The 22,520-nt window shown below is 36.3% G+C and overlaps 1 protein-coding gene across 1 annotated transcript in view; it reads right to left on the minus strand.

The window, feature by feature from the left end:
* Positions 1–22,520, minus strand: part of FSTL5 (follistatin like 5) — a 356,407-nt gene that overhangs the window by 95,063 nt on the left and 238,824 nt on the right. The window contains exon 7 of the mRNA XM_087724670.1: positions 5,287–5,453. Coding sequence (XP_087580796.1) covers positions 5,287–5,453 — 167 coding nt within the window. The remainder of the gene's footprint in view (positions 1–5,286; positions 5,454–22,520) is intronic.

The raw sequence follows: 22,520 nt of genomic DNA on the forward strand, positions 1-22,520 counted from the left end.
AGTGGGAGCAAATTTTAAAAAATTCTTCAGGGGATCTTTGATGATACGAATCTGACTAGCAATTGTTTTTGTTTTTTTTTCCTGAAGGAATAATTTACCATATGGTCGAATAGCAGTCCAACAATTTTGGAAACAGAATAAGTCACAAGAAAGCATTAACTACAGTCTATATCCAAATCCTTGTTCTCTTTACAACAGAGGAGGGAAAGGGATCAAGTATATCAATGGCAAGACAGAGATCAAATCTAGAATCAAATAAAAGTCTACTTGTCACTTGATCCTAAATTTCTGAGATAAAATAACATGAATTAAATCTGAAAAAACAAATGTTACAATTTTCCTATCTGAGAACAATAGCCATTGTTAATAGCAAGCAGGTTCATTGTCCTGTTAAATTTCTTTAAAATGCATACTGTAGATTCAAAAAGAAAAAATACAAACTACAGTTCTCAATTCCATTCTTGTCATGGACCTTCTGATTCTGAAGCTGAAGAGCACCACTTGATAGACTCACAGGTGGGAAGTCAATAAACTGTTAGACACCTGAGCATAATGCCTCAGACCCCATGCAGTTAGTACCAATTCAGGGAATAAAGAGTCAGATCCTGAATTTGAGAGAGTACTTAAAATGCACGACTAACTAAAGAGACTCAGTAATAGAAATCAGCATGGTTCCTTGACAGGAAAGAGTGCCAAATCTTCTAATTAGGGAAGGCATCATACTCAAACTATTAAAAAATATATCTTATGTTCTGTCTTCTTGTTGGAAAAAAGTCTCCATACATGTTTCTATTTCATTCCTAATTTTTCTCCAGGAGTTGATGGCTCCAATTAATTTCATGGTCAAAAGCAACAAGGTACTCACAAAAATTCATCATTTGCTTTGGAGTAAATAATAGTCCTAACATTTAGCAAGTGATGTTGTCAAAACTTTCATGTCAGTCATCAATTTATATGCTACTTGAGATCAAAAAGCAGATCAAAATTATCCTGGGTTAAAAAAATTTGTTACATGATGCTATAAAAGTTTTCTAACATTATGCTTTAATCATTGCTGAAAAATACAGCACATTTAGAAAAACTTCCATGATTAAGGCATATGATTGAGGTATAGAATAAGGATAAAAGTTTGGTGTTTTTTAATTGATAAATATATAAATATAAGAATAGTTTATGGCATTTAAAAAACTTGGAAGCTTATATTAATGGGGAAAAGTGTAACCTGGATTAATATGCAAATCTGTCAGGACAATGTCATCCAACAACAATGTGAAAACATGGTGCTTTGGTGAGTCCTTACTCTTATTGGTGAGAGCAATGATAATATTAGGTGAAAAAAATCTTTCAGTAACATATACAGGTGAAACTCGAAAAATTAGAATATCGTGCAAAAGTTCATTTATTTCAGTAATGCAACTTAAAAGGTGAAACTAATATATGAGATAGACTCATTATATGCAAAGCAAGATAGTTAAAGCCGTGATTTGTCATAATTGTGATGATTATGGCTTACAGCTCACGAAAACCCCAAATCCAAAATCTCAAAAAATTAGAATATGACATGCAATCAATAAAACAAGGATTGTACATAGAACAATATCGGACCTCTGAAAAATATAAGCATGCATATGTACTCAGTACTTTGTTTGGGCCCCTTTTGCAGCAATTACTGCCTCAATGCGGCGTGGCATGGAAGCTATCAGCCTATGGCACTGCTGAGGTGTTATGGAAGACCAGGATGCTTCAATAGCGGCCTTCAGCTCTTCCACATTGTTCGGTCTCATGTCTCTCATTTTTCTTTTGGCAATGCCCCATAATTTCTCTATGGGGTTCAGGTCAGGCGAATTTGCTGGTCAATCAAGCACAGTAATCCCACGGTCATTGAAGCAGGTTTTGATGCTTTTGGCAGTGTGGGCAGGTGCCAAGTCCTGCTGGAAAATGAAGTCAGCATTGCCATAAAGCTCATCAGTGGAAGGAAGCATGAAGTGCTCCAAAATCTCCTGGTAGATGGCTGCTTTGATCCTGGACTTAATTAATATGTTTGTAAGAGTATGTAATTCAGTTTTCAGGTGGTCTTTGTCATCTAGGCATTTGGTTGTGGAGATGAAGGTCTTGGCTACGGAGTTGATCTGTGCAGGGTGGTAATGTCAAGGCTTCTTTAATAGGCACTTGGGTGAAGAGGGATATGACATCGAAGCTCACAAGTAAGTCACTGGGTTGTAGGTTTTGTTTCTTTATTGCTTCTATGAAATGGAGTGAGTTTTGTACATGTGAGGTGATGGATTCTGTGTAAGGCTGAAGTTGTGTGGCAAGAAATTTGGCAAGATTCTGTAGAGGTGAGTCTATGGAGCTGACTATTGGTCTGAGTGGTATTCCTTCTTTATGTATCTTGGGGAGTCAGATGTATTCATCACCACAGTGGTGTTACCTTTGTCTGCTGGGAGAATGATTATGATGTTGTCTTTCCTCAAGTTGGTGAGTGCTTTTTGTTCTTCTTTATGTAAGTTGCTTCTGGGTGGATTGCTGGAGCAGAGGACATTGTGACTTCAAGTCTGATTTTATCACCAACTGCTGCAACCCCCCCTCTGACCCCCACACAAAGCAAACTGATACATGCCATGAACACATGGCCAGACCGCAAACTCGGAGCCAAACCAAAGCCTGGGATGTTACATCACAGCCATCTGCTCAGGACATTACATCACAGAACTCAGGAGGTTACAACACAAAGGTTCAGGATGTTACAATGCAGCCAAACCCCCAGGAGGTTGCAGCACAGGATATCACTACAAAAGAGCTCAGGGTGTCATCACACAGCCCATTACCCAGGTCGTTACAGCACAAAAGAACAATAGGCTATAGTTGCCGTCTTTCTATAAATCTTGGTGGGGCTGTGTGGAGTGCTGGCTTTGTAAATAGAATGATTGGTTGTGTGGTTGTATCATGATTGGTAGATTGGTGCTGATTGGTGCTGGCTGTGTGACTGTTGTTGTTTCATGTTGTAACAGCCTGGGTGGTGGGTGGGGCTCGTTTGTTGACTAGGGCTGGTTTTCAGATGTCTGGTAGGTGGGAGGTATCGTCACATTTATTCATGTTGTGGGGGTGTTTCTCTATTTTGATAGCTTCCATAATTATTCTCTTGTTGAAGTGTTCAGTTTTGAAGATTAACCTGGTTCCTTCAAAATTAATTTCATGTCCTGTAGCTTTAAGGTGCTGGAAAAGGGAGGGTTTTTTTTTCTTTTTTTCTTACTACGTTCTTGTGTTCTGCATGCATGTATTCTCCTGTTCATTTGTCCTATGTATGTTGCAGGGCACATTTTGCATGGTATTTCGTATCTAAGCCAGAGTTTGGGTTTGTGTTCAGATTTATCTAAGGCATTAGTTTCAAAATGTTCCATGTATAAGTTTGTGATGACAGGTGAGAGGGGCAAACTTATACATGGAACATTTTGAAACTAACATCTTAGATAAATCTGAACACAAACCCAAACTCTGGCTTAGATATGTTGATGACACTTTCGTGATTTGGCCAAACAGGAAAGAAATAAAAATAAGAAAAAAAAAAGAAAAAAACTTCCTCCCTTTTTCAGCACCTTAAAGCTACAGGACATGAAATTAATTTTGAAGGAACCAGGTTAACCTCCAAAACTGAACACTTCAACAAGAGAATAATTATGGAAGCTATCGAAATAGAGAAACACCCCCACAGCATGAATAAATGTGATGATACTTCCCATCTACCAGACATCTGGAAACTAGCCCTAGTCAACAAACGATCCCCATCCACCACCCAGGCCATTACAACACGAAACAACAACGGACACACTGCCAACACCAATCAGCACCAATCTACCAATGATGATACAACCACACAACCAATCATTCCACTTATTGAAACAAACCCAGCACTCCACACAGCCCCACCAAGATTTATAGAAAGATGGCAGCTCCGACTATGCTTTAAGCCCAAAACCCAGCTTGAAGATGGTGAGTGAGACCGCGCCGAAACAAAACATATCTATCTATCTATCTATCTATCTATCTATCTATCTATCTATCTATCTATCTATCTATCTATCTATCTATCTATCTATCTATCTGCATGTGTTTGTGTGCCAAAAGCAAATAGTCTGCTTGTCTGTATGCTGAATGACTTTTAATTTCAATAGAAGATGGATTATATGTGTATATCTAGGCATATCAGGCAGTTCCATAGCTATTTCCAAATGCTCATACAAAAATATCCAAAACTACCTGTTTTCCCCAAAATAAGACCTCCCCAGATAATAAGCCCAATCGGGCTTTTCAGCGCATGCACTAAAATAAGCCCTTCCCTGAAAATAAGTCCTCCCCAAAAATATTGCAACACAGCAGCAGCCATGAGGTGACCATGCTCGCTGCCTCCTCTGCTCCTCAAAAATAATAAGACCTCCCTGAAAATAAGGCCAAGTACTTATTTCGGGGTCAAAAGAAAATATGACCCTGTCTTATTTTTGGGAAAACAAGATATTATGAAAACAAGAGCTGCATCATGTCAATGCAAAGCTCCAGATCCAATGTAGCTAACAAAAGTGTGATATGACTAGAACGGTCTAATTTTAACAATATCTGCATATAAATTTGATTTTATAAAAATATTTATAAATGATTGTAAGAATTTTAGAACCATTGTGAAAGAATGAGTTTTTTTTCTTAGCTATGCAAGGTACTATGATGGAAAGATTTATTTTATTTATTATTTTATTTTGCTTTGTTTTGTTATATTTATTATTTTTTTATGCCCATCTCCCCTATCAAGTGACTCTATGTGGCTTTAATGACATATATGTTGTAACTTGATTCTAAATTTCTGAGATACAATAATATGAATGAAATCTGAAGAGGACATGTTACAATTTTCGTATTTGAGTATAAAAGCCATTGCTATTAGCAAGCAAATTATGGGTTCATTATCCTGTTAAATTATTTTATTTCCTAGGCATTTCCCATGTGAAAAATACTCTTTTGGCAACCGTAAAATTCATGAAAGCCAAATAACTGTTTAGGTAAGTATGCCTTAACGTGATTTCCCCACTCCCGCCTATGGAAAATGGGGATCCATTTTCGTCACATAGAAAATGTAAAAATAATAATAATAATACTGCTTAATGTGTCCTTAAATTTTATTACTTGAATTTGAAGCAGGCCCACATCTTGATTTAACATATGTGATTGCTCTAGTTAGAATGGCAAAAATGCAATTATAATGCTATTAAAAAGGTCAATAGATTGCCCTTAATCACTTACATTGATGTCTTCTAAATCTAAACTCTTCAGAGCGACATTGTTCCGCTTCCAGATGATTGGAGGTCTCAAGGTGCCCTGAATGGCACAACTTAGAACTGCACTTTGTCCAACTATCGCAGCCGTAATGCTTACTTTCTGATCTTCTGGCAGGCTCAGTTGTATTACTTCTGTAAAAGATATGTTGCATTTAATGCCAGTTTGCACATAGAAGGTCTATACCTAAAGAAATATTAAGTTTGAAGCTCTATCTCTCACCTTATTTTTAGCTTACTCAAGTCTAAGACACCACACCTGGGTTATAAAAATAACTAATGGCAGCAAGACAATAATTTTAAAAATAGCATGCAATTGCCCTCTAGCAGCTGAATAGTTTTTTTTTTTGGGGGGGGGGGGGCAATCCAGAATATCTATCTATAGGATGCAAGATAAGCTTAAGGAGAAAAGGATAATGTAGGATACACATTACAGAGATGTAAGGTCTTAGAGAATTGTACCCCTATGACTTTTATACTGTACATTTTGTGATATTAATATTACACTCACTCATTTCCATGAGAAAGGCAAACCTGTGGACAACAAATTGGCTGCAGTCCACAAGAATACATTGAATTCTAAAACTGTCAACATTATTCTATGTTTACTCCTGTAATTTAATGCTTTTTATTTTGTTAATGTTTGAAGGAGTAAAACAAATACCCAAGCCAAAACTCCACGCTACCAAAGCCTCTTAAACTAAAGTCAGCATCCTTATTAGCTTGCTTAGGTATTTGCAAATTCTAGCTCACAAGTGATCTTATATCAGAACTTGTAACTTCCATTTTATCAGTATAATCAGAAATTTTAACCAGTATTACCGTATTTGTCTGAATATAAGACGCACCAGAGTATAAGAGACACCAAGGTTTTGAAGAGGCAATTTTTTTAAAAAGGTAGGTAGGTAGACAGAGGAATAGAGAGGGAAAGGAAGAGACAGAAATACAGTAGGTAGGGAGAGAGAGTAGTTAGGTAGGTAGGTAGATAAAGGGATATATATATAGAGAGAGAAATAGAGAGAGATAGAGAGATAAAGAAATACAGTAAGTAGGTAGGGAAAGAGAGAGAGGGTGTAGGTAGGTAGAGGGATATCTATATATAGATAGATAGATAGATAGATAGATAGATAGATAGATAGATAGATAGATAGATAGATAGATATAGATAGATATATAGATATATATATATAGATAGATAGATAGATAGATAGATAGATAGATAGATAGATAGATAGATAGATAGACAGACAGATAGACAGAGAGATAGAGATAGATAGATAGATAGATAGATAGATAGATAGATAGATAGATAGATAGATAGATAGATAGAGAAATACAGTAGATAGGTAGGGAGAGAGAGAATAGGTAGGTAAGTAGGTAGGTAGATAGAGGGTGAGAGAGAGAAATACTGTAGGTAGGTAGGTAGATAGAGGGTGAGAGAGAGAAATACTGTAGGTAGGTAGGTAGGTAGGTAGGTAGGTAGGTAGGTAGGTAGGTAGAGTAGGTAGGTAGGTAGCTAGAGGGAGAGACAGAAATACAGTAGGTAGTTAGGTAGGGAGAGAGAGTAGGTAGTAAGGTAGATATTTCCAAGTGTATTTATCCATGTGATGGAGAAATAAATCGCTGACAATCTGCAGCACATAAGACTTGGTTTCTGCTGCACAGCACTTGATCAATGTAATTCTCATCAATCAGTTAAAGAGCTTTCCAAAAGAAAAAAAAAGGTTTTTGAGGGGATGCCAGAGAAGAGGGATTTCACCTATTTTCCTAATCACCTGAGGGCTAGACAAGAAATAACGGTGGGAACATTATAAAAAGACATCTAACCTAGAATTAAGGAGAAATTTCCTTACAATGAGAACAATATATCAACTCCATCACTGGAGGGTATTAAGAAAAGATTGGATAGCTATTTTTTTGGGGGGGGAATGGTATACGGTCTCCCTTGAAGGTTGGAGTAAAAGACTTCTAAGTTCCTTCCTACTCTATTATACTGTTATACTGTTATTGAGTAAGTTGTCTGCTAAAAAGAATCATTTTTTTTCAGGTCAGTTTGTCATCTACATGTTTATTGATTAATGACAATCACATTTATATTGGTTATGTCAGCCCTTATCAATTAGTGCAGCATGAAGTCATCTTCACTGACTATGGATCTACTTGTCTGATGTGGGGGAGAATTAGTTGAGCAAATATTCTGTATACAACCATACTGTATTATTAAGGTAGTTATGTGAATTACAGGATGTAAACTGTTTCAAATAAAGCTGCCTTTTGTGGTTGGTTGATGGGGATGTTCTCAATGCCAATGGCATTCAATTGCTGGTCAGGATGTTTGGGGATTGCATTCAAGGTATCTAGTATATTGGTGTCTGCTTTATTTTACCAAAGTCGTTCTACTTCTGTTTGCAAGTATTTTGTAATTTTATCCATTCCTCTTTTTTTGTTTGTATCTGCTGACTCTACTGCAATGTCCACTGTCCAGACACTTCTGTTTTCTTATCTAGAATTGTTAAGCTTCGGCTGTAATGTGGCATGCACTTGCCTGTTTGAATTCTAATGTGCCAGAGCCCATTAGCACAATGGCTTCTTAATTTTCTATTATGTTATCTGTTTTATGGTACCACCAGTTCTTGCTTGCAGGCAAATGGTATTTCTTGTAGATCTCCCAATGCACCATTGTTGTTGCTTTGTCATGTCATTGTTTGTAATCAGTCTGTGTGATCTTCTTGCAGCAGCTAACCAGATGATCCACTGTTTCTTCAGCTTTATGGCAGAGGTTGCAGCAGATGTCTTCTTAATTTTGGTTTTGTATGTATTTAGTTCAGTGGTGGGTTTCAAAAATTGTTCGAACCTACTCTGTGGGTGTGGCCTCCTTTGTGGGAGTGGCTTGCTGCCCATGTGACCGGATGGAAGTGGCTTGCCGCCCATGTGACCGGATATGAAGATGACGACGACACTTGTCAGAACCACCTTAAATTACCTCACACACAGCACTGGCATGCATAAGAATAGGATGTAAACTTGTTTTTTAAAAGGCATCTTTGGTTTGCGTTAAAACAACTTCAACACACGCAATGTTCTGATTGCACCACAAACGTAGTAGTCATCCTTACCTTTCACAGAGGCACTGAGTTTTATAAACATGAGCATGATAGTGTAGAATAATCATATCAAAGGACCAGTGGTGGGTTTCAAAATTTTTTGGAACCTCTTCTGTAGGCGTGGCCTGCTTTCCAGGTCCACTGGTGGAACCTCTTCTAACCGGTTCAGTAGATTTGATGAACCGGTTCTACCAAATAGGTGCGAACTGGTAGGAACCCACCTCTGATTTAGTTCTTAAAGACTTGTCTTGTGCATCCAGATTTAGCCCTTCACTTTCTTCAATTTTTCTGCTTTTGCAGGATCCAATCTGGGTTGGTCATTGGGAGGTTTTGTCTTCTCTTCTTTTGAACTTGTGCTGGAGCTCATCTTCGGGAAACTTCTCTCAAGCTCTTAGCCAGGCTTTAGTTCCACTTGAATTCAGTTTATTATTCCAGCTGTATGTCTAATGATTGGAACAGTCCAGGTGTTAATTGCCTTGCAGCTATTTGTTCCACTGAGTTTGGACTTTAAGATCCATTTCACTCTCATGACGTATTTTCTTCCAACTTTTTAAAATTAGCTTCACTATGCCTGATGTTGTCAGTTTAAATGATGTTCAGATAATTGTAGTGATTGTTTCATCCACATTCTTGACATTATTTCCATAGGGCATATTGATTTCTTCACGTTTTACTACTATTCCCTCATTGATGATAATGCTGGGATTTTTGTTTTGACCAATATCTCGACAATGTTGAGTGGCGATTCTATTGAGTGGCTCAACTATATATGGGAAATGCATGCTCACAAGCATATCATAATTATTACTATTACTGATATATAACAACAAAATGCACTAATGATTATTCAGTATTAAAAACTATATTTTTATTTTTATGACTCTGAAATTCCTTTGTATCGGGGTGGAGTTCATGTGGCTGAATGGAGCTAAGTGTTTACTGCCCAGCTGTCCTTCCTGATGCCTATATGGAGTTTGCAGTTGATATTTTCTCTTTGCATCTGCTAGAGAAACATCTGTCACTGCCTAGGATTGAACTCTCAACCTTCCAAGTAGGAGGCAAGTGTCTTCATCTCTAGGCCACTGCTCCACTATTAAAAACTATATGCAGCTTTAAAAATTATCTATTCCTTAGTATTTAAACTATACAAGAACACACAGACACAGACACACACATGCACACACACACACATTTTTTTTAAAAAAAAAATTCCATGTAGGAATGAATCCACTCCTTAAAATCAAGAAAGTAAGTTTCTATCTATTTACATTATATCAGGCTTGTTAAAGCCAACATACTTTATAAAGTTTAATAGATTATTACACATTTGCACATTATTACACATTTGCACTATCATAAGACCACTGTAATAAACATGAATTCCTCAAGGTTTCAGGGAAAAAAATAGCATGAAAGTTTTAAGGTTATTTCAGTTAACCATTTGCTGAAAAAAATAATAAATGGAACATGTATTTTGGAAAAGACAAAACGAAAACAAAAGTGATTATAACAAAATTTCTATATATTGAAATTTAATTATTAAACTATTAAAAGAAGAATATATTATACAGATATATAATGACTAAATTTAAAATTGTACATTTTTACCTATCTTATTCAACTCATTTATTCACCTTTATTCAATATCCCTTTGTGTCTCAACCAGCAAACATTATCCAGATTGGAGCTGACTAAATAGAATTAGGGCTACAATAAGCCTGAATGCATTTAGCTTTCCTATTTAGAATGTAATTTAAAAGCAATCACCTCCTCCAATGATATAGAAACAGTCCTTTGCATATAATCTACAGCAAGGTTCAAACTCTTAATGAAAGAACCTGAAATAATCATAATAATAAACCCATAGAGTATTGTGATAGGATAGCTGTTAGTTTTCATTCTGTGGTTTTAGTATCTTTTTCTATATTGTGAGAATGGTATGGTGTTATTATAGGTCATCTGTCTTCTCTTTTATTGCTCCCTTTTGCTTTTAGTCCCCATTTTGTTCAATTGAAATTTAACACTTTTAAACATATGTAGTGCAAAAAATGAGTGGAACCCAAACACAGATCAGGTTATTTAGAAAAGAAAAGTTAATGACCTATTTTAAAATGCAATTTAAATGTAATTTTAAAATGGCAGTCCAGAATGATGTTACATTTGGAATAAAAACAGGTTTGAAAATATTGCGTATATGCCTATCCTAGATATTGTTGATCTTTCAAAATGTGAGCTGCACTATAATACAGCTAGCTTGGAATCTTTATTATTTTTATTTACAGACTCCACAAAAGGCAGGTGAAATGGATATGAGTGTCGCTTTCTCATTCTCAGAAAAGCACTTTGATATTATGCACACATTTATTACCAATGTTAACTATAGGCGTTTAGGGCTATGATAGAACACCCTGAATACTAATTCAGAGGTACCCTGAGAAAAGCAACATCTGCACTGGGCTCGGAATGTAGATAAGGTGCTGGGCAGAAGACCAGACCTATAAAACATTAGACACTGATTACCTGCTAGTGCCAGATGACCCACACACTTTTAAGGTAGCAAAATAATAAATTATATTTTTAATTCTCATGTCTCCCCTTCCTCGCACAGAGATTTTTTCCCCTTTTAATCCATGAGTATCATGAGTATGAATACTGTATATAACTCCATCTTGTAATTAATGGAGTATGACATAACATCTTTCTCCATTTTACTTATTCACTTATTGTCTGGGAACTGTCTTTCTAAAAATGGATTGTTCTGCAGAAGTCCTTAATAACAAAAAAATGGGTATCAACATAATATTAAGCAACCATGGGGATTCAAAAGTGTAACTACTATTCATCTGTATACAAATGTCTGTACTGTAAAGAAGAAAATATACAAAATAAGATTTCTTAAAAATCTATGCATGAATAAACCGTATTCTATATTTTGGGCTTAAAATTGAGGCAAAAGCAAAACTAATATTTATATATTTTTTTCTTTAGGTAGTTTGAGAGGGGTAATAAAAACATACCTTTTTATTGAAGAACAGAACAAAACAATACCATAAGGCGAAATACAAGAAATGCATCTAACCAGTGCCTTGATATGCCCACATGACACGGTTACTTTATGAGTTGCATTGATTTCCAGTAAACTCCCAAGTGAGATTCAATGTGCTGATTATTACTTATAAAGCCCTCCATAACGCAGGACCCAAATGACATAGAACTACCTGTCTCCCATGGATGCTTCTTTGTTAGTAAAAGCCAACAGGTGCTGGTTCTCCTTGATCAAACAGTGTCATCTTTTAGTACCCAGGAAGCAAGCTGTCATAGCAACTGCCTTCAGAAATGAGATTCCCCCTTAGACCATTTGGTCCACTCTATTGGCATTCTAAAAGGACTAAAAACATGGATAATCTCTCAGGCATTGGGATAGGATGGATTTTAAATATATTTATCATATGTCTTTTATGTTCTACTTTAATCTGGAATTTCTATTTATTTTCTTTCTATTATATTTCTACTAATTTTATTCTATGCGTTTGCTTTTACTGCCCAGAATCAGCATTGATTTGGTAGCATTGAAGTAAAAGCTAATAAATATTGTTTGAATGAATTACTATATGCATATTTATAATTCTACATAACTTTCATTGTTTCAAGGAGGAAACTTTAATTAGTATTTAAATGTTATATATTATAAATAATAGATATGCAAAACAGAACTATGACATTAACACTGATTACAGAAAAGGAAGATTATTCACACTTTCTTTGTTTTTATTCTGTTAATGCCCTTCCACTGTATGTAGCTAACTTTTTATAACTGTTTATAATCGTTGTCCTTAAAAAAAAAGTATTAGCAATATGTAAGGACCCCTTCAAATAAATATTTATTTCTCTTTAAATGCTTCCTCTTCCCCCCATAATGAAAAATATAATTTTACAAGGCAGAGAGCTTGAACTACTGAAGGTTACATTTCAAAATGTAATTCCCCAGTAGCGATAAGTGACTTACAAGAAACAGTAATACCAAACCATCCAAGATAAATCAGTATTTGTTAATAGATAAGCAATCCCATGAATCCAAAAACCTCCTTTTGCTTGCTCAAACAGAAAAAAAAGACAGCCTAAAGCTTAATAGCAAATAATAAATACAAGTTCAGTGAAAAAAAAGATGCATAAATTTGTGCCCTGCTGTTTCTGGATATATGGGGTTGAGGGAGTTTATTCTTATTCTAGTTGATGGGGATTACTTCCCAAAAGTATTTTTTTTTCAACAGAGAATTAAAAAATGTAGAAGCTGCCATGTTGATACCTCTTCCATAAATACATACATACATACATACATACATACATATATACATACATACATATATACATACATACATACATACATACATACAACATACATGGATAAATACCAACTATCTATTTGACAGCCATAGGATCCCCAGAAAATATGCACTGAAATTAACAGCTTTGGATTTATAGCACCATTTTAGCTTTAGATTCAAAGTACTTCACATTCCTATTTTTGAAAAATGACACTTCCTTCACAATGAAATACAGCTTCAGAAAAGGCCAGGCATTGGCATGAACTGTATCCCACAGTTCAAACTATGCATTCTCTTCCATTAGATATAAAGTGTCTTTGTGCACATAGCTATTTTATCTGACCTCCATTAATTATAAAGTTGACCCTTACAAAATGACATAATACATAAAAACTACAGTCACTACATTTAGTATATATTTTTTTCATATATAAGTGCATTATCTTCACATTTAGAAGAGCTTGAGTACCGACATATATAACTTCAAGAGCAACTGTTGTTTTCTATACACAAGGCCAAATAGCTATTTATTTTTGGTCAAAACACTGTTCTGTTCAGAAAAAAACAGAAAAGAACTGTCTGGAATCAACAGTGACATTGATTCCAGTCAGATACTGCGGTTCCTCTTTTCAACAAGTCTGATAAAAAAGGGGGGACTAATTCAGAGGAGGTGAAGAGATAAGATAATGTAACATGTTTTCAAATTCAACCTGAAGTAGATGTTTCCCTTTTTTCCCCTTGAGAGCAAGATATGCATTTTTATCAGTATTATTTATCAGAAAAGGCATAAACAGGCAGCCTGCAGCATTCCTGCATGTCTGGTGCAAAAAAATGGAAGTGCAAAGTTGGATAATTCTCCTTGATATAAATGGAAAATGTGCTTCAGTATGGTCCTCTCAAAATTCAATGTTTCAATAATCTGACATTAAGGCCAGCTGGTTGTCCAGTTTTAGCCCCAAAGTCTATACATATTCACACCCATTCACACATACACACACCAAATATAGTGTGTGTGTGTATGAAAGAAAAAAAATGTTTGGAAATGTTTATTTGGAAATGTTTATTTCACTTGTATGCCGCCCTATTCCTGAGGGACTCGGGTCGGCTAACAAACCAAAATGGTGGTGGGGGGGAATACAAACAACAAACAAGACAAAAACAAGTTAAAAGATAAACAACAGTCGCAACAAATTCGACTGGGGTTGGGAACTCATCAGCCCCAGACCTGCCGAAATAGCCAGGTCTTGATGGCTATTCATACAATTAAGTAATATAATGCTGCATTTTTTTAACCATATTATGAATGGGAGTATATAAATTGATGCCACCTTGTGCAGTCTATCAAACTGTTAGGAAATAATCTGAATTTATACCAAATGTCCCTCTCACACACTCACCCAGCCCCAGGCCACTCCCCACCCTTTCTATTTCTTCATAGGGGCTAATGCTGACATGATTGAATCCAGATTGATATGGAAAGATTACCCCCTGTCTTCCAAATACTTATACATTGTCTGGCAAAATATTATCAATTCTTTATGCAGCAATTTTCATTTGTTTCCTAAAGAGCTGCTAATAGATAGAGATAGATAGATAGAGACTTTATTTGTATGCCGCCCTTCTCCCTGGGGGGACTCAGGGCGGCCCACAGTTCAGGGGGAAGGGAGGACAAACCAGGTTAAACACATAAGACAATACATCGTTAAAAGCTACAGTAATTAGGATCTATCACAATATCTTCATTAGTCATTTCCCTTTTTCAATGAAAGCTTCCCCTCCCCCCAAAGCTTTACCACCAAAGCTTTAACTTTACCTGCGTATATTCAAATTATTAAATTTGACCTGAACCCAATTTGAAGAATATTCTGAAGTTATAATAACAAATATATTATTTAACTGTATTCATTGTAATGCCATTGTAAGCTGGAAAAACTTGCTCTCTCCTTATCTGAGTTGATATACATAATTTTAATTTTATATCCAATAGAGTTATTCACTATTCTGCTATTTTTGGTCTTTTTAAAGAGATCTAGTTGGAGAGATTGAAATAAGAATGGGAAAAAAATGATAAAGCCGACATTTTTATTGCAACATTTTTTTTAAAATTCTGAGATAGTTTTAATTATTTCTATAAATTAAAAGTTTCTATAATATTCCTAATAAATTATTTATACTTTAAAGATATAGCTTTACCAGATTTTCAGTATCATAAATGAATCATTTTCTACTATATATTTTGTTTGTATATTTATGAGATAAAAATATTTTATTTCCAGATGCAAATATTCCTTCTGATGCTTTTTATCTCCAATGACCAGAAAAAAGATGAAATAGTACATCTCAGAATTAAAAACGAAACAAGCACACTTAAAAGTAGGTAGCTCAAAAAGAAAACAACAGTAATTAAAAATGGTGAGTTTCAAACCTACACTGTTGTGAAATTCATAATAAAAGACAGTTCAAAAAAAATTAACGAGTGTTATGAACACTAACTTAGTTGACAGGTTTTTCTTTCTCTGAAAATATACAACAAATTAGTTTAATTTAGAATAAACTCAAGATATATCAAGAGAACTTGGTATAAACATAGAAATGTTTATTTTTGAAATAGACCAAAAAACCTGCCTTGAGATCACTTAAACCAGTGTTTCTCAATCTTGGCCACTTGAAAATGTCCGGACTTCAACTCCCAGAATTCTGGGAGTTGAAGTCCGGACATCTTCAAGTGGCCAAGTTGAGAAACACTGACTTAAACAGTCAGTAAGTCTTAATGGAAGGTGGTATTATTCATATCTGCCTTCCAGATATGGTTGCTTGCTTCTTCTGGTAATAGGGTAACCACACAGTAGGAATAAGCCTTACTTACTTCCTTTAGAAAAATAAATAAATAATAAAGATGGGTTGTCTTTTCTCCCTAATCTTTTAATAAACACTCATACTTATTGGAATGAGTCAGAGGTGAATCCCTACTGGTTCCGACCAGTTTGGCTGAACTGGTAGTAGTTTGGCCTCCTGGGTTGCTGGAATCGGCAGTGACCCAGGCCTGCCAAGCCCCTGAACCGGTTCCCCGGGTGGCACCATAGGTGCCGCCATCTTGTTTTTCAGTTCTGTGCATGCACAAACCAGCAGTAGTACCTGCCAGAACCCACCCCTAGAAGGAGTGCAGGGGTGGATTCCTGCCAGTTCTAACCTCTTCTATAGAGGAGGTTCCACAAATCTACAGTGCTGTTTAGAACCAGTTCCAGCTCCCTCCCCCCGCCCATCCACACATCATCAAGATGAAGTGGGAGAGGAGGAATTCTGGGAGTTGAAGTCCACAAGTCTTAAAGCTGTCAAGTTTGAACACCTCTGGGGGTTTTTTTTTACTAAAGGGTTAGGGGTGCAAGGGTCTTGTAACTTGACAGCTCCAAGACTTGCATGCTTCAAATGCCAGAGTTTCTGAGCCAACATTTTGGTTGCTAAGCAAGAGTGTTGTTAAGTGAGTTTCACCACATTTTACAAGTTGGCCATGCCCACCCAGTCACATGGCCGGCAAGCCACTCCCACCCAGTCACATGGCTTGCAAGCCACTCCCACAAAGCAGGCCACACCTACAGAAGAGGTTCTAAAAAATTTTCAAACCCACCACTGAATGAGTGTATGTAAAGTCATAAGGAAAGGAACAAATACACAAACAAACAAGGGAAATGAAAGATGTGCTTTTAATCTACTCATTGTTGAACATGAAATATGCTAAATGTCTACATACAATAGTTTACTAAATAGTTTACAATAGTTTACTAAACAATACTAAACGATCAGATTTATTGGTAAATTTCTGAATTAAATTAAGAATCATTCTGAAATACAAATAATACACAATGTCGCACAGTGTTGTTTCATTATCAAGGCAACCATAGGCCAGGGATGCTGTGTTTCAGGGCAGGTTAAATAACAGCAACAAAAACTGTATTTCAGTCACCAAAGAGAAAGGTATGACTGCTTCCCAACAATCCATATTGAAAACCCTGACATATCAGGAAAATACAGCAGTAGAGTCTTAACAGAGCATGTTCCGCCTGAAGTTTACAGGTAAATGTTTATGATAAAGCAATATTGCTTTCAGCATCTTGTCACTAGAATGAAGGTTAAAGACTTGGGTTCTGTCAGTGTACTGTGTAGTGATAGAGAGAAATAAATGTGTATATAATGTCAAAAGCTTCCATTTCATTTAATTTCATTCAATTTAAATAGCGATTTGAATCTAAGGTAAAACTCTAGTTGATAAACAAACAGGATTTAGGAAGCACTGATCGACCAGTGTACCATGTTTTAATAGAAAAATATATGAAGGCAACACTATGTGCTTCAATTTACTTAAATTGTTGTTTGCCACCCAGATTTGCTTTTGTTGAGATAAGCAGCTAATAAACAAACAAATAAATAAATGGTCTTTAATTCTAATTCTATTCCAAATGAGAAACTCTGGCCCAAGTTTTTCCTTGTGTCTGTTGATTAGCTCTGGCTAATTACAATGCTGAATGAAAATCCAATAATCCAAGTGAGAAGTGGTAGAGCTGCCTTTGTTTATTGAAGTCATTCTAATCTGTGGATGACAGTGGTGGGTTTCAAAAATTGTTTGAACCTACTCTGTGGGTGTGGCCTCCTTTGTGGGAGTGGCTTGCCACCCATGTGACCGGATGGGAGTGGCTTGCCACCCATGTGACCGGATATGAAATTATGAATTAGTAATTAGGTTGGTCCAAGTAGCTATTCAGAAACTCTGGCATTGAAGCATGCAAGTCTTAAAGCTGTCAAGTTACAAGATCCTTGAACCCCTAACCCTTTAGGGAAAAAAACTAGGGGTCTTCAAACCTGACAGCTGTAAGACTTGTGGACTTCAACTCCCAGAATTCCTCCTCCAGTCATGTTGGCTCAGGAACTCTGGCATTGAAGCATGCAAGTCTTAAAGCGGTCAAGTTACAAGATCCTTGCACCCTAACCCTTTAGCAGTGGTGGGTTTCAAATTTTTTTGGAACCTCTTCTGTAAGTGTGGCCTGCTTTCTGGGTCCACTAGTGGAACCTCTTCCAACCGGTCCAGTAGGTTTGACGAACCAGTTCTATCGAATAGGTGCGAACTGGTAGGAACCCACCTCTGGTGGACGAGTATTTTGTAACTCACTTGTTGCTTAATATCTACTTGAATTCCATGATAGGTACTTTAGGCCAAGATAAATTCCACTCTCCTAAACTTTTGTTGTTGTTAGTTGCAAAGTTGTGTCCGACCCATCGTGACCCCATGGACAAAGGGGACAGGCTTTCCTGTCCTCTACCATCCTCTCAAGTCCATTTAAACTCATGCCTACTCCTTCGGTGATTTAATCCAGCCACCTCGTTCTCTGTCGTCCCTTTCTTCTTTTGCCCTCCTAAACTTAGTGATAGGCACTTTGAAGAACAGTAGTGTGCCTGTGATACATCAATACATTAATACATGTGGACCACAGGAGAAATATTTGGTGTTTAGTGAAATTCTCTAGAGGAGAAATGGCTTCAATAAGACCAAAACTATGGCTTTCTTGGGAAGACCCATGGCTGCACATCTCAGTGGCAAATTAGAAGTAATATTTAAGCTTTACTACCGATGTAACTTTTCAAACCTCCAGAGTATGGCAGGAAGAAATTAGAGCCAAAGCTAATAATAGCGTCATAGCAATGCTATGACTCCCCGCCCCCAAATAACAAGTGAGATAGATGCACATATATCAGCAACAAACATTCTGAAGCTAAAATTATATTCTAAATTATTGTGGTGCACGTATATGTGCCTACATTGTTTCAAAGGCTTTAGTCTTAGTTTGATCTAGGTTTTTATTATGACTCTTCTCTGTCCAATGCTGCATTTTAAATACTTTAATCTGCATGGAAACTGGCATGATTCTAGCAAAGGCAAGGATTTTTTATTTTATTTTAATTTTATTGTGCTATATTCCTGTTTTCAAAAGATTCATCAGTCCTATTAATTTTCCTTGGTGACATTTCAACAAGATAGAAAGAAAGAAAAATTGTCAGCTGATTCGTACTGTTAAATTCTGTCTGCTGTCTGCTGCCTCTAAATTAACTCTAAAGAGAACATAGAAAGAACAAATGTGAATCATCTGATCTTGCTTGATTAGACAATAGCTTTTTATAGTGTAGTGCTATAATCACAAAATTATAGAATTGGGGCCAGTTATTAAAACACTTGAGTCCTTAAATATAGGAATCCAAATTAAGCATCCCTGAGATAGATGGCTGTCTAGTATTTTCCTGACACCAAAGGAGAGTTCACCATCTTCTGGGAAATCAACTACATTGTCAAAACCACTCTTAGAAAGATTTTTTTTCCTCCCTAAATGGTATTTCTTAATTTTAAGTCATTATTCAGTCTCCCATACTCCTAGACTATAGAACGTAAGACTCTAAAGTTTGCCTCAAATTATGTCTGCCTTCAGATTTCCCTTTTCAACATTTTTAAACATTGCCATGTCTTCAAAGGACCTACTTTCTAGTTCAGTGATCAATCTTATTGTACTATTCTGAATCTATACTAATTATTTTGAAGTTTTTTAGATTGCTGCGGCCAACATGATCTGTATTCCAATCTGCTGGATGTAATCTAGATAAATGCAGAATACCAGGTCCAATTATTTGGAAATTATATCTCTGTTGATACTACCTTAGATTTTATAGCTTTCTCGCAATCACATAATTTATATGGGTCAAGCCAAACACTTCGAAAAAAATCCATCTGTTTGTTTCCTTTTTTCCATTTATATCCCTAAAATGTGAAAAATTTGTTGTACTTGGAGAAAAATTAATGGTGGTATTATTATACAATTGTATCACAGCGGCCAGTTGTTTCACCGGATTTGGCATTGGTTACTAGTCGGGCCCCACCCAGGGGCCTAGGACGTCGTAACGTATTTTCGTAATATGCATGTAGATCCAAGCAGTGCAGCTTTTTGCATTTGACAGATGGTGATTTTGTCAATTTTTAACTGTTTCAAATGTAATTCCAGTGCTTTTGGAATTATTATTATTATACAATTGTATCACAGAGGCCAGTTGTTTCGCCGGATTTGGCATTGGTTACTAGTCGGGCCACACCCAGCGGCCTAGGACGTCGTAACGTCATATGCCTTCTTGTAATCAATCCATGCCATATTTAAATTTGTTTTTCTTCATTTTGCATTTTTTAGTACCATTTTGTCTATGAGCAGCTGATCTTTTGTTCCTCTTGATTTTTTTATAATTTCCTTTTTGTTCTACTGGATACAAACTGTTTTCCATCAGATGATTGAATACTGAATTTACCAGTATTCTTGTACAAAGTTTGAACGTTGTTGGCAGACAAGCAATTGAGTGATAGTTGCTTGGTTCTGTGCCTTTTTCTGGATCTTTCATTATCAAATATGTCCGGCCAGCTGTTAACCATTCTTCATTTGTTGCATTTTGAAACATTTGATCAAATTGAGTTTATTGTTGTTGTTGTTGTTATTATTATTATTTACTCATAAAATATTTTTAAAACTTTCTTCACATTCAAGAAGCTGAAATTACAGAATCCTGTATCTGAACTGTTGCAGACTAGCTTTAGAAAATATTTAGACATCCATTCTGAGATAGAATAAGCATGCTTTAAATATTTGCTTTAAAGAATGTCACTTTACTGTTGTGACCCAGCAGGAGCCGTTGGAGCTACCACCAGACTCCGACAGCGAGGGGCCCTATGAGTCGGCTCTGGAGGATGTGGAGGACTCTGGACAGGGTTCCGACTCCGAGCAGGGCGCAGAGAGACTGGTTGGCCACCAGGAGGCACCTGAGCCTTGGACCAGTGGGGAGGAGACAAGGGAGAGTGATCCGGATACCAGCAGTGAGTTGTTCCTGGATGCCTGGCACCAAAGACCTAATAGGCATCAGGAACAGTTGCGCAGTTAGAGGAAGTAATTGCACTCAGCTGGTAGTCATTAGGCTCCTCTCCAGACTATAAAAGGACTGCTTGTGCACACACCCCTTTTGCAGAAGTCAACGCAGGAACGAATGTTTGAGAACATTATTGTGAGCTTGGTAGGCTGGATTGCTGCCACAGCTTATCTGTGCTGGATTGCTGCCCAAGCTTCTCTGTGCCAGTTTGCTGCCAAGGACCTGTCTGTCTGTTAATTAAATGCCATAACTTATCTTTGGCTCAGAGTGTGTTGATGTGGGACAAGGGGGGGTCAAAACACTTTCCTATATTTTACTAAAAACATATTTTCATTAATAAGTATAATTATAAGTAATCAGAATAACATTCATATTCCCATTTTCTGGAGTTTACTATGGTTTAAACTCTCTACATTAGAAAAATACATTTAGATGTTTATTCCCATTTTGCTTAATGTACATAGTTTCTCTTTATTTGCTAGTATTGTTTTTGAAAAGCTATATTCATTTTAACAGTTTTATTTACTATACATTTTCATATACATTTTAATTATATTTGGCATTGCAGACCTCTGGAAAAGATGAGACTTTGCACACAAATATTGACTGTTCCATGAATCAGTGCAACTGGCCCAAATGAATTTCTTTTCTACTGTCAGTTAAAGCTAAATCTTTGGGAAAAGTTCTGTCAAGATAGATTCTAACAAAGAAATGTGTATGCTTTGTTTCAGGAAATATAATTCAACATTAGACTATATGATGGACTGCAAGAATGGAGATGCACATTGGTAATATTCAGATTTTTTTAAAAAAAATCCACCAACTTTCTGTAAATGGATGAGGCACACAGGAACTAAGCAGCTGCAATGAGGATTGTTTGAAAAAATACTGCATGTTACCACAAATGGACCCAGAGAGGCAATATGTTAAGAATGCTGAGCTAAATCTATGCCCAAAATCAACAGATCCAGTATTGTGAGGGTGAGTAGTTCTACAGTTAGGGTTAGGGTTAAGTTCAGTGGTGAAGAAAGAACATTTTGTATGTTTTCAGAAGTTTTTTCTAAAGAATCTCCAACAAGAAAGATCAGATTTGTGGGTAAAAGAAAGAAAAACTATAAAGAAAGAAAAACTATTCATTTGTAAGAATACAGGAAAAGAAATACAAGGAAATTTATGGTATGTATTTATGTTGTCAGGAAAGACAGATAGACAAGACTGAAAATGGAAGATATTTTGTATATATTTTTGAATGGACATATAAAACCTGTCTGATGGGCTTTGAACCTCCTCCCCCCCCCCCTTGAGTGAAGATCAGGCTACTTAGAACCGAGTTTAGTGTAACTTCTATGATAAAATTAGCATATACAGCTACAAGTAATTCCTTTTAAAAGTCCCATCAAAGCTTCCCAAAGGAACAAGTTCTTGTTAAAGGTGTTTTGTTGCACTTCAGAAAGCAAAAGGATTTATCTTCAGCAGTTTCTACAAAGAATGATATACTTCAAAACAAGAATAACAACAAATGATAGAATTAATAGTTGTGATCCTTTAGGATAGCTGATTCTTAAACCCACTTGGGAAATGCAATGAAAAACAACATACTTCAAATACAAGAATGGTGAACATACTTTGAAAGTGCTACTTTGGAACACAATTGCTAAAATTGCAAAATCCCCCCCCCCCTGTTTCTGCAGCTGCTTTGAAGGTTGATCCCATCTGGTCCTGAATATATGCACTGAGGCAACAATGCCATTTATTAGAAAAATGAAATAAAGAGAGTATAGATATTAGTGGATGAAAAACTGCAGCTTGTCTAACATGTGTCTGTATATGAG

This window comes from Thamnophis sirtalis, unplaced genomic scaffold (assembly GCF_051295495.1).
Source record: "Thamnophis sirtalis isolate CommonGarterSnake01/CBP01778 unplaced genomic scaffold, rThaSir2_p1.2 scaffold_10, whole genome shotgun sequence".
Lineage (NCBI taxonomy): Eukaryota > Metazoa > Chordata > Lepidosauria > Squamata > Natricidae > Thamnophis > Thamnophis sirtalis.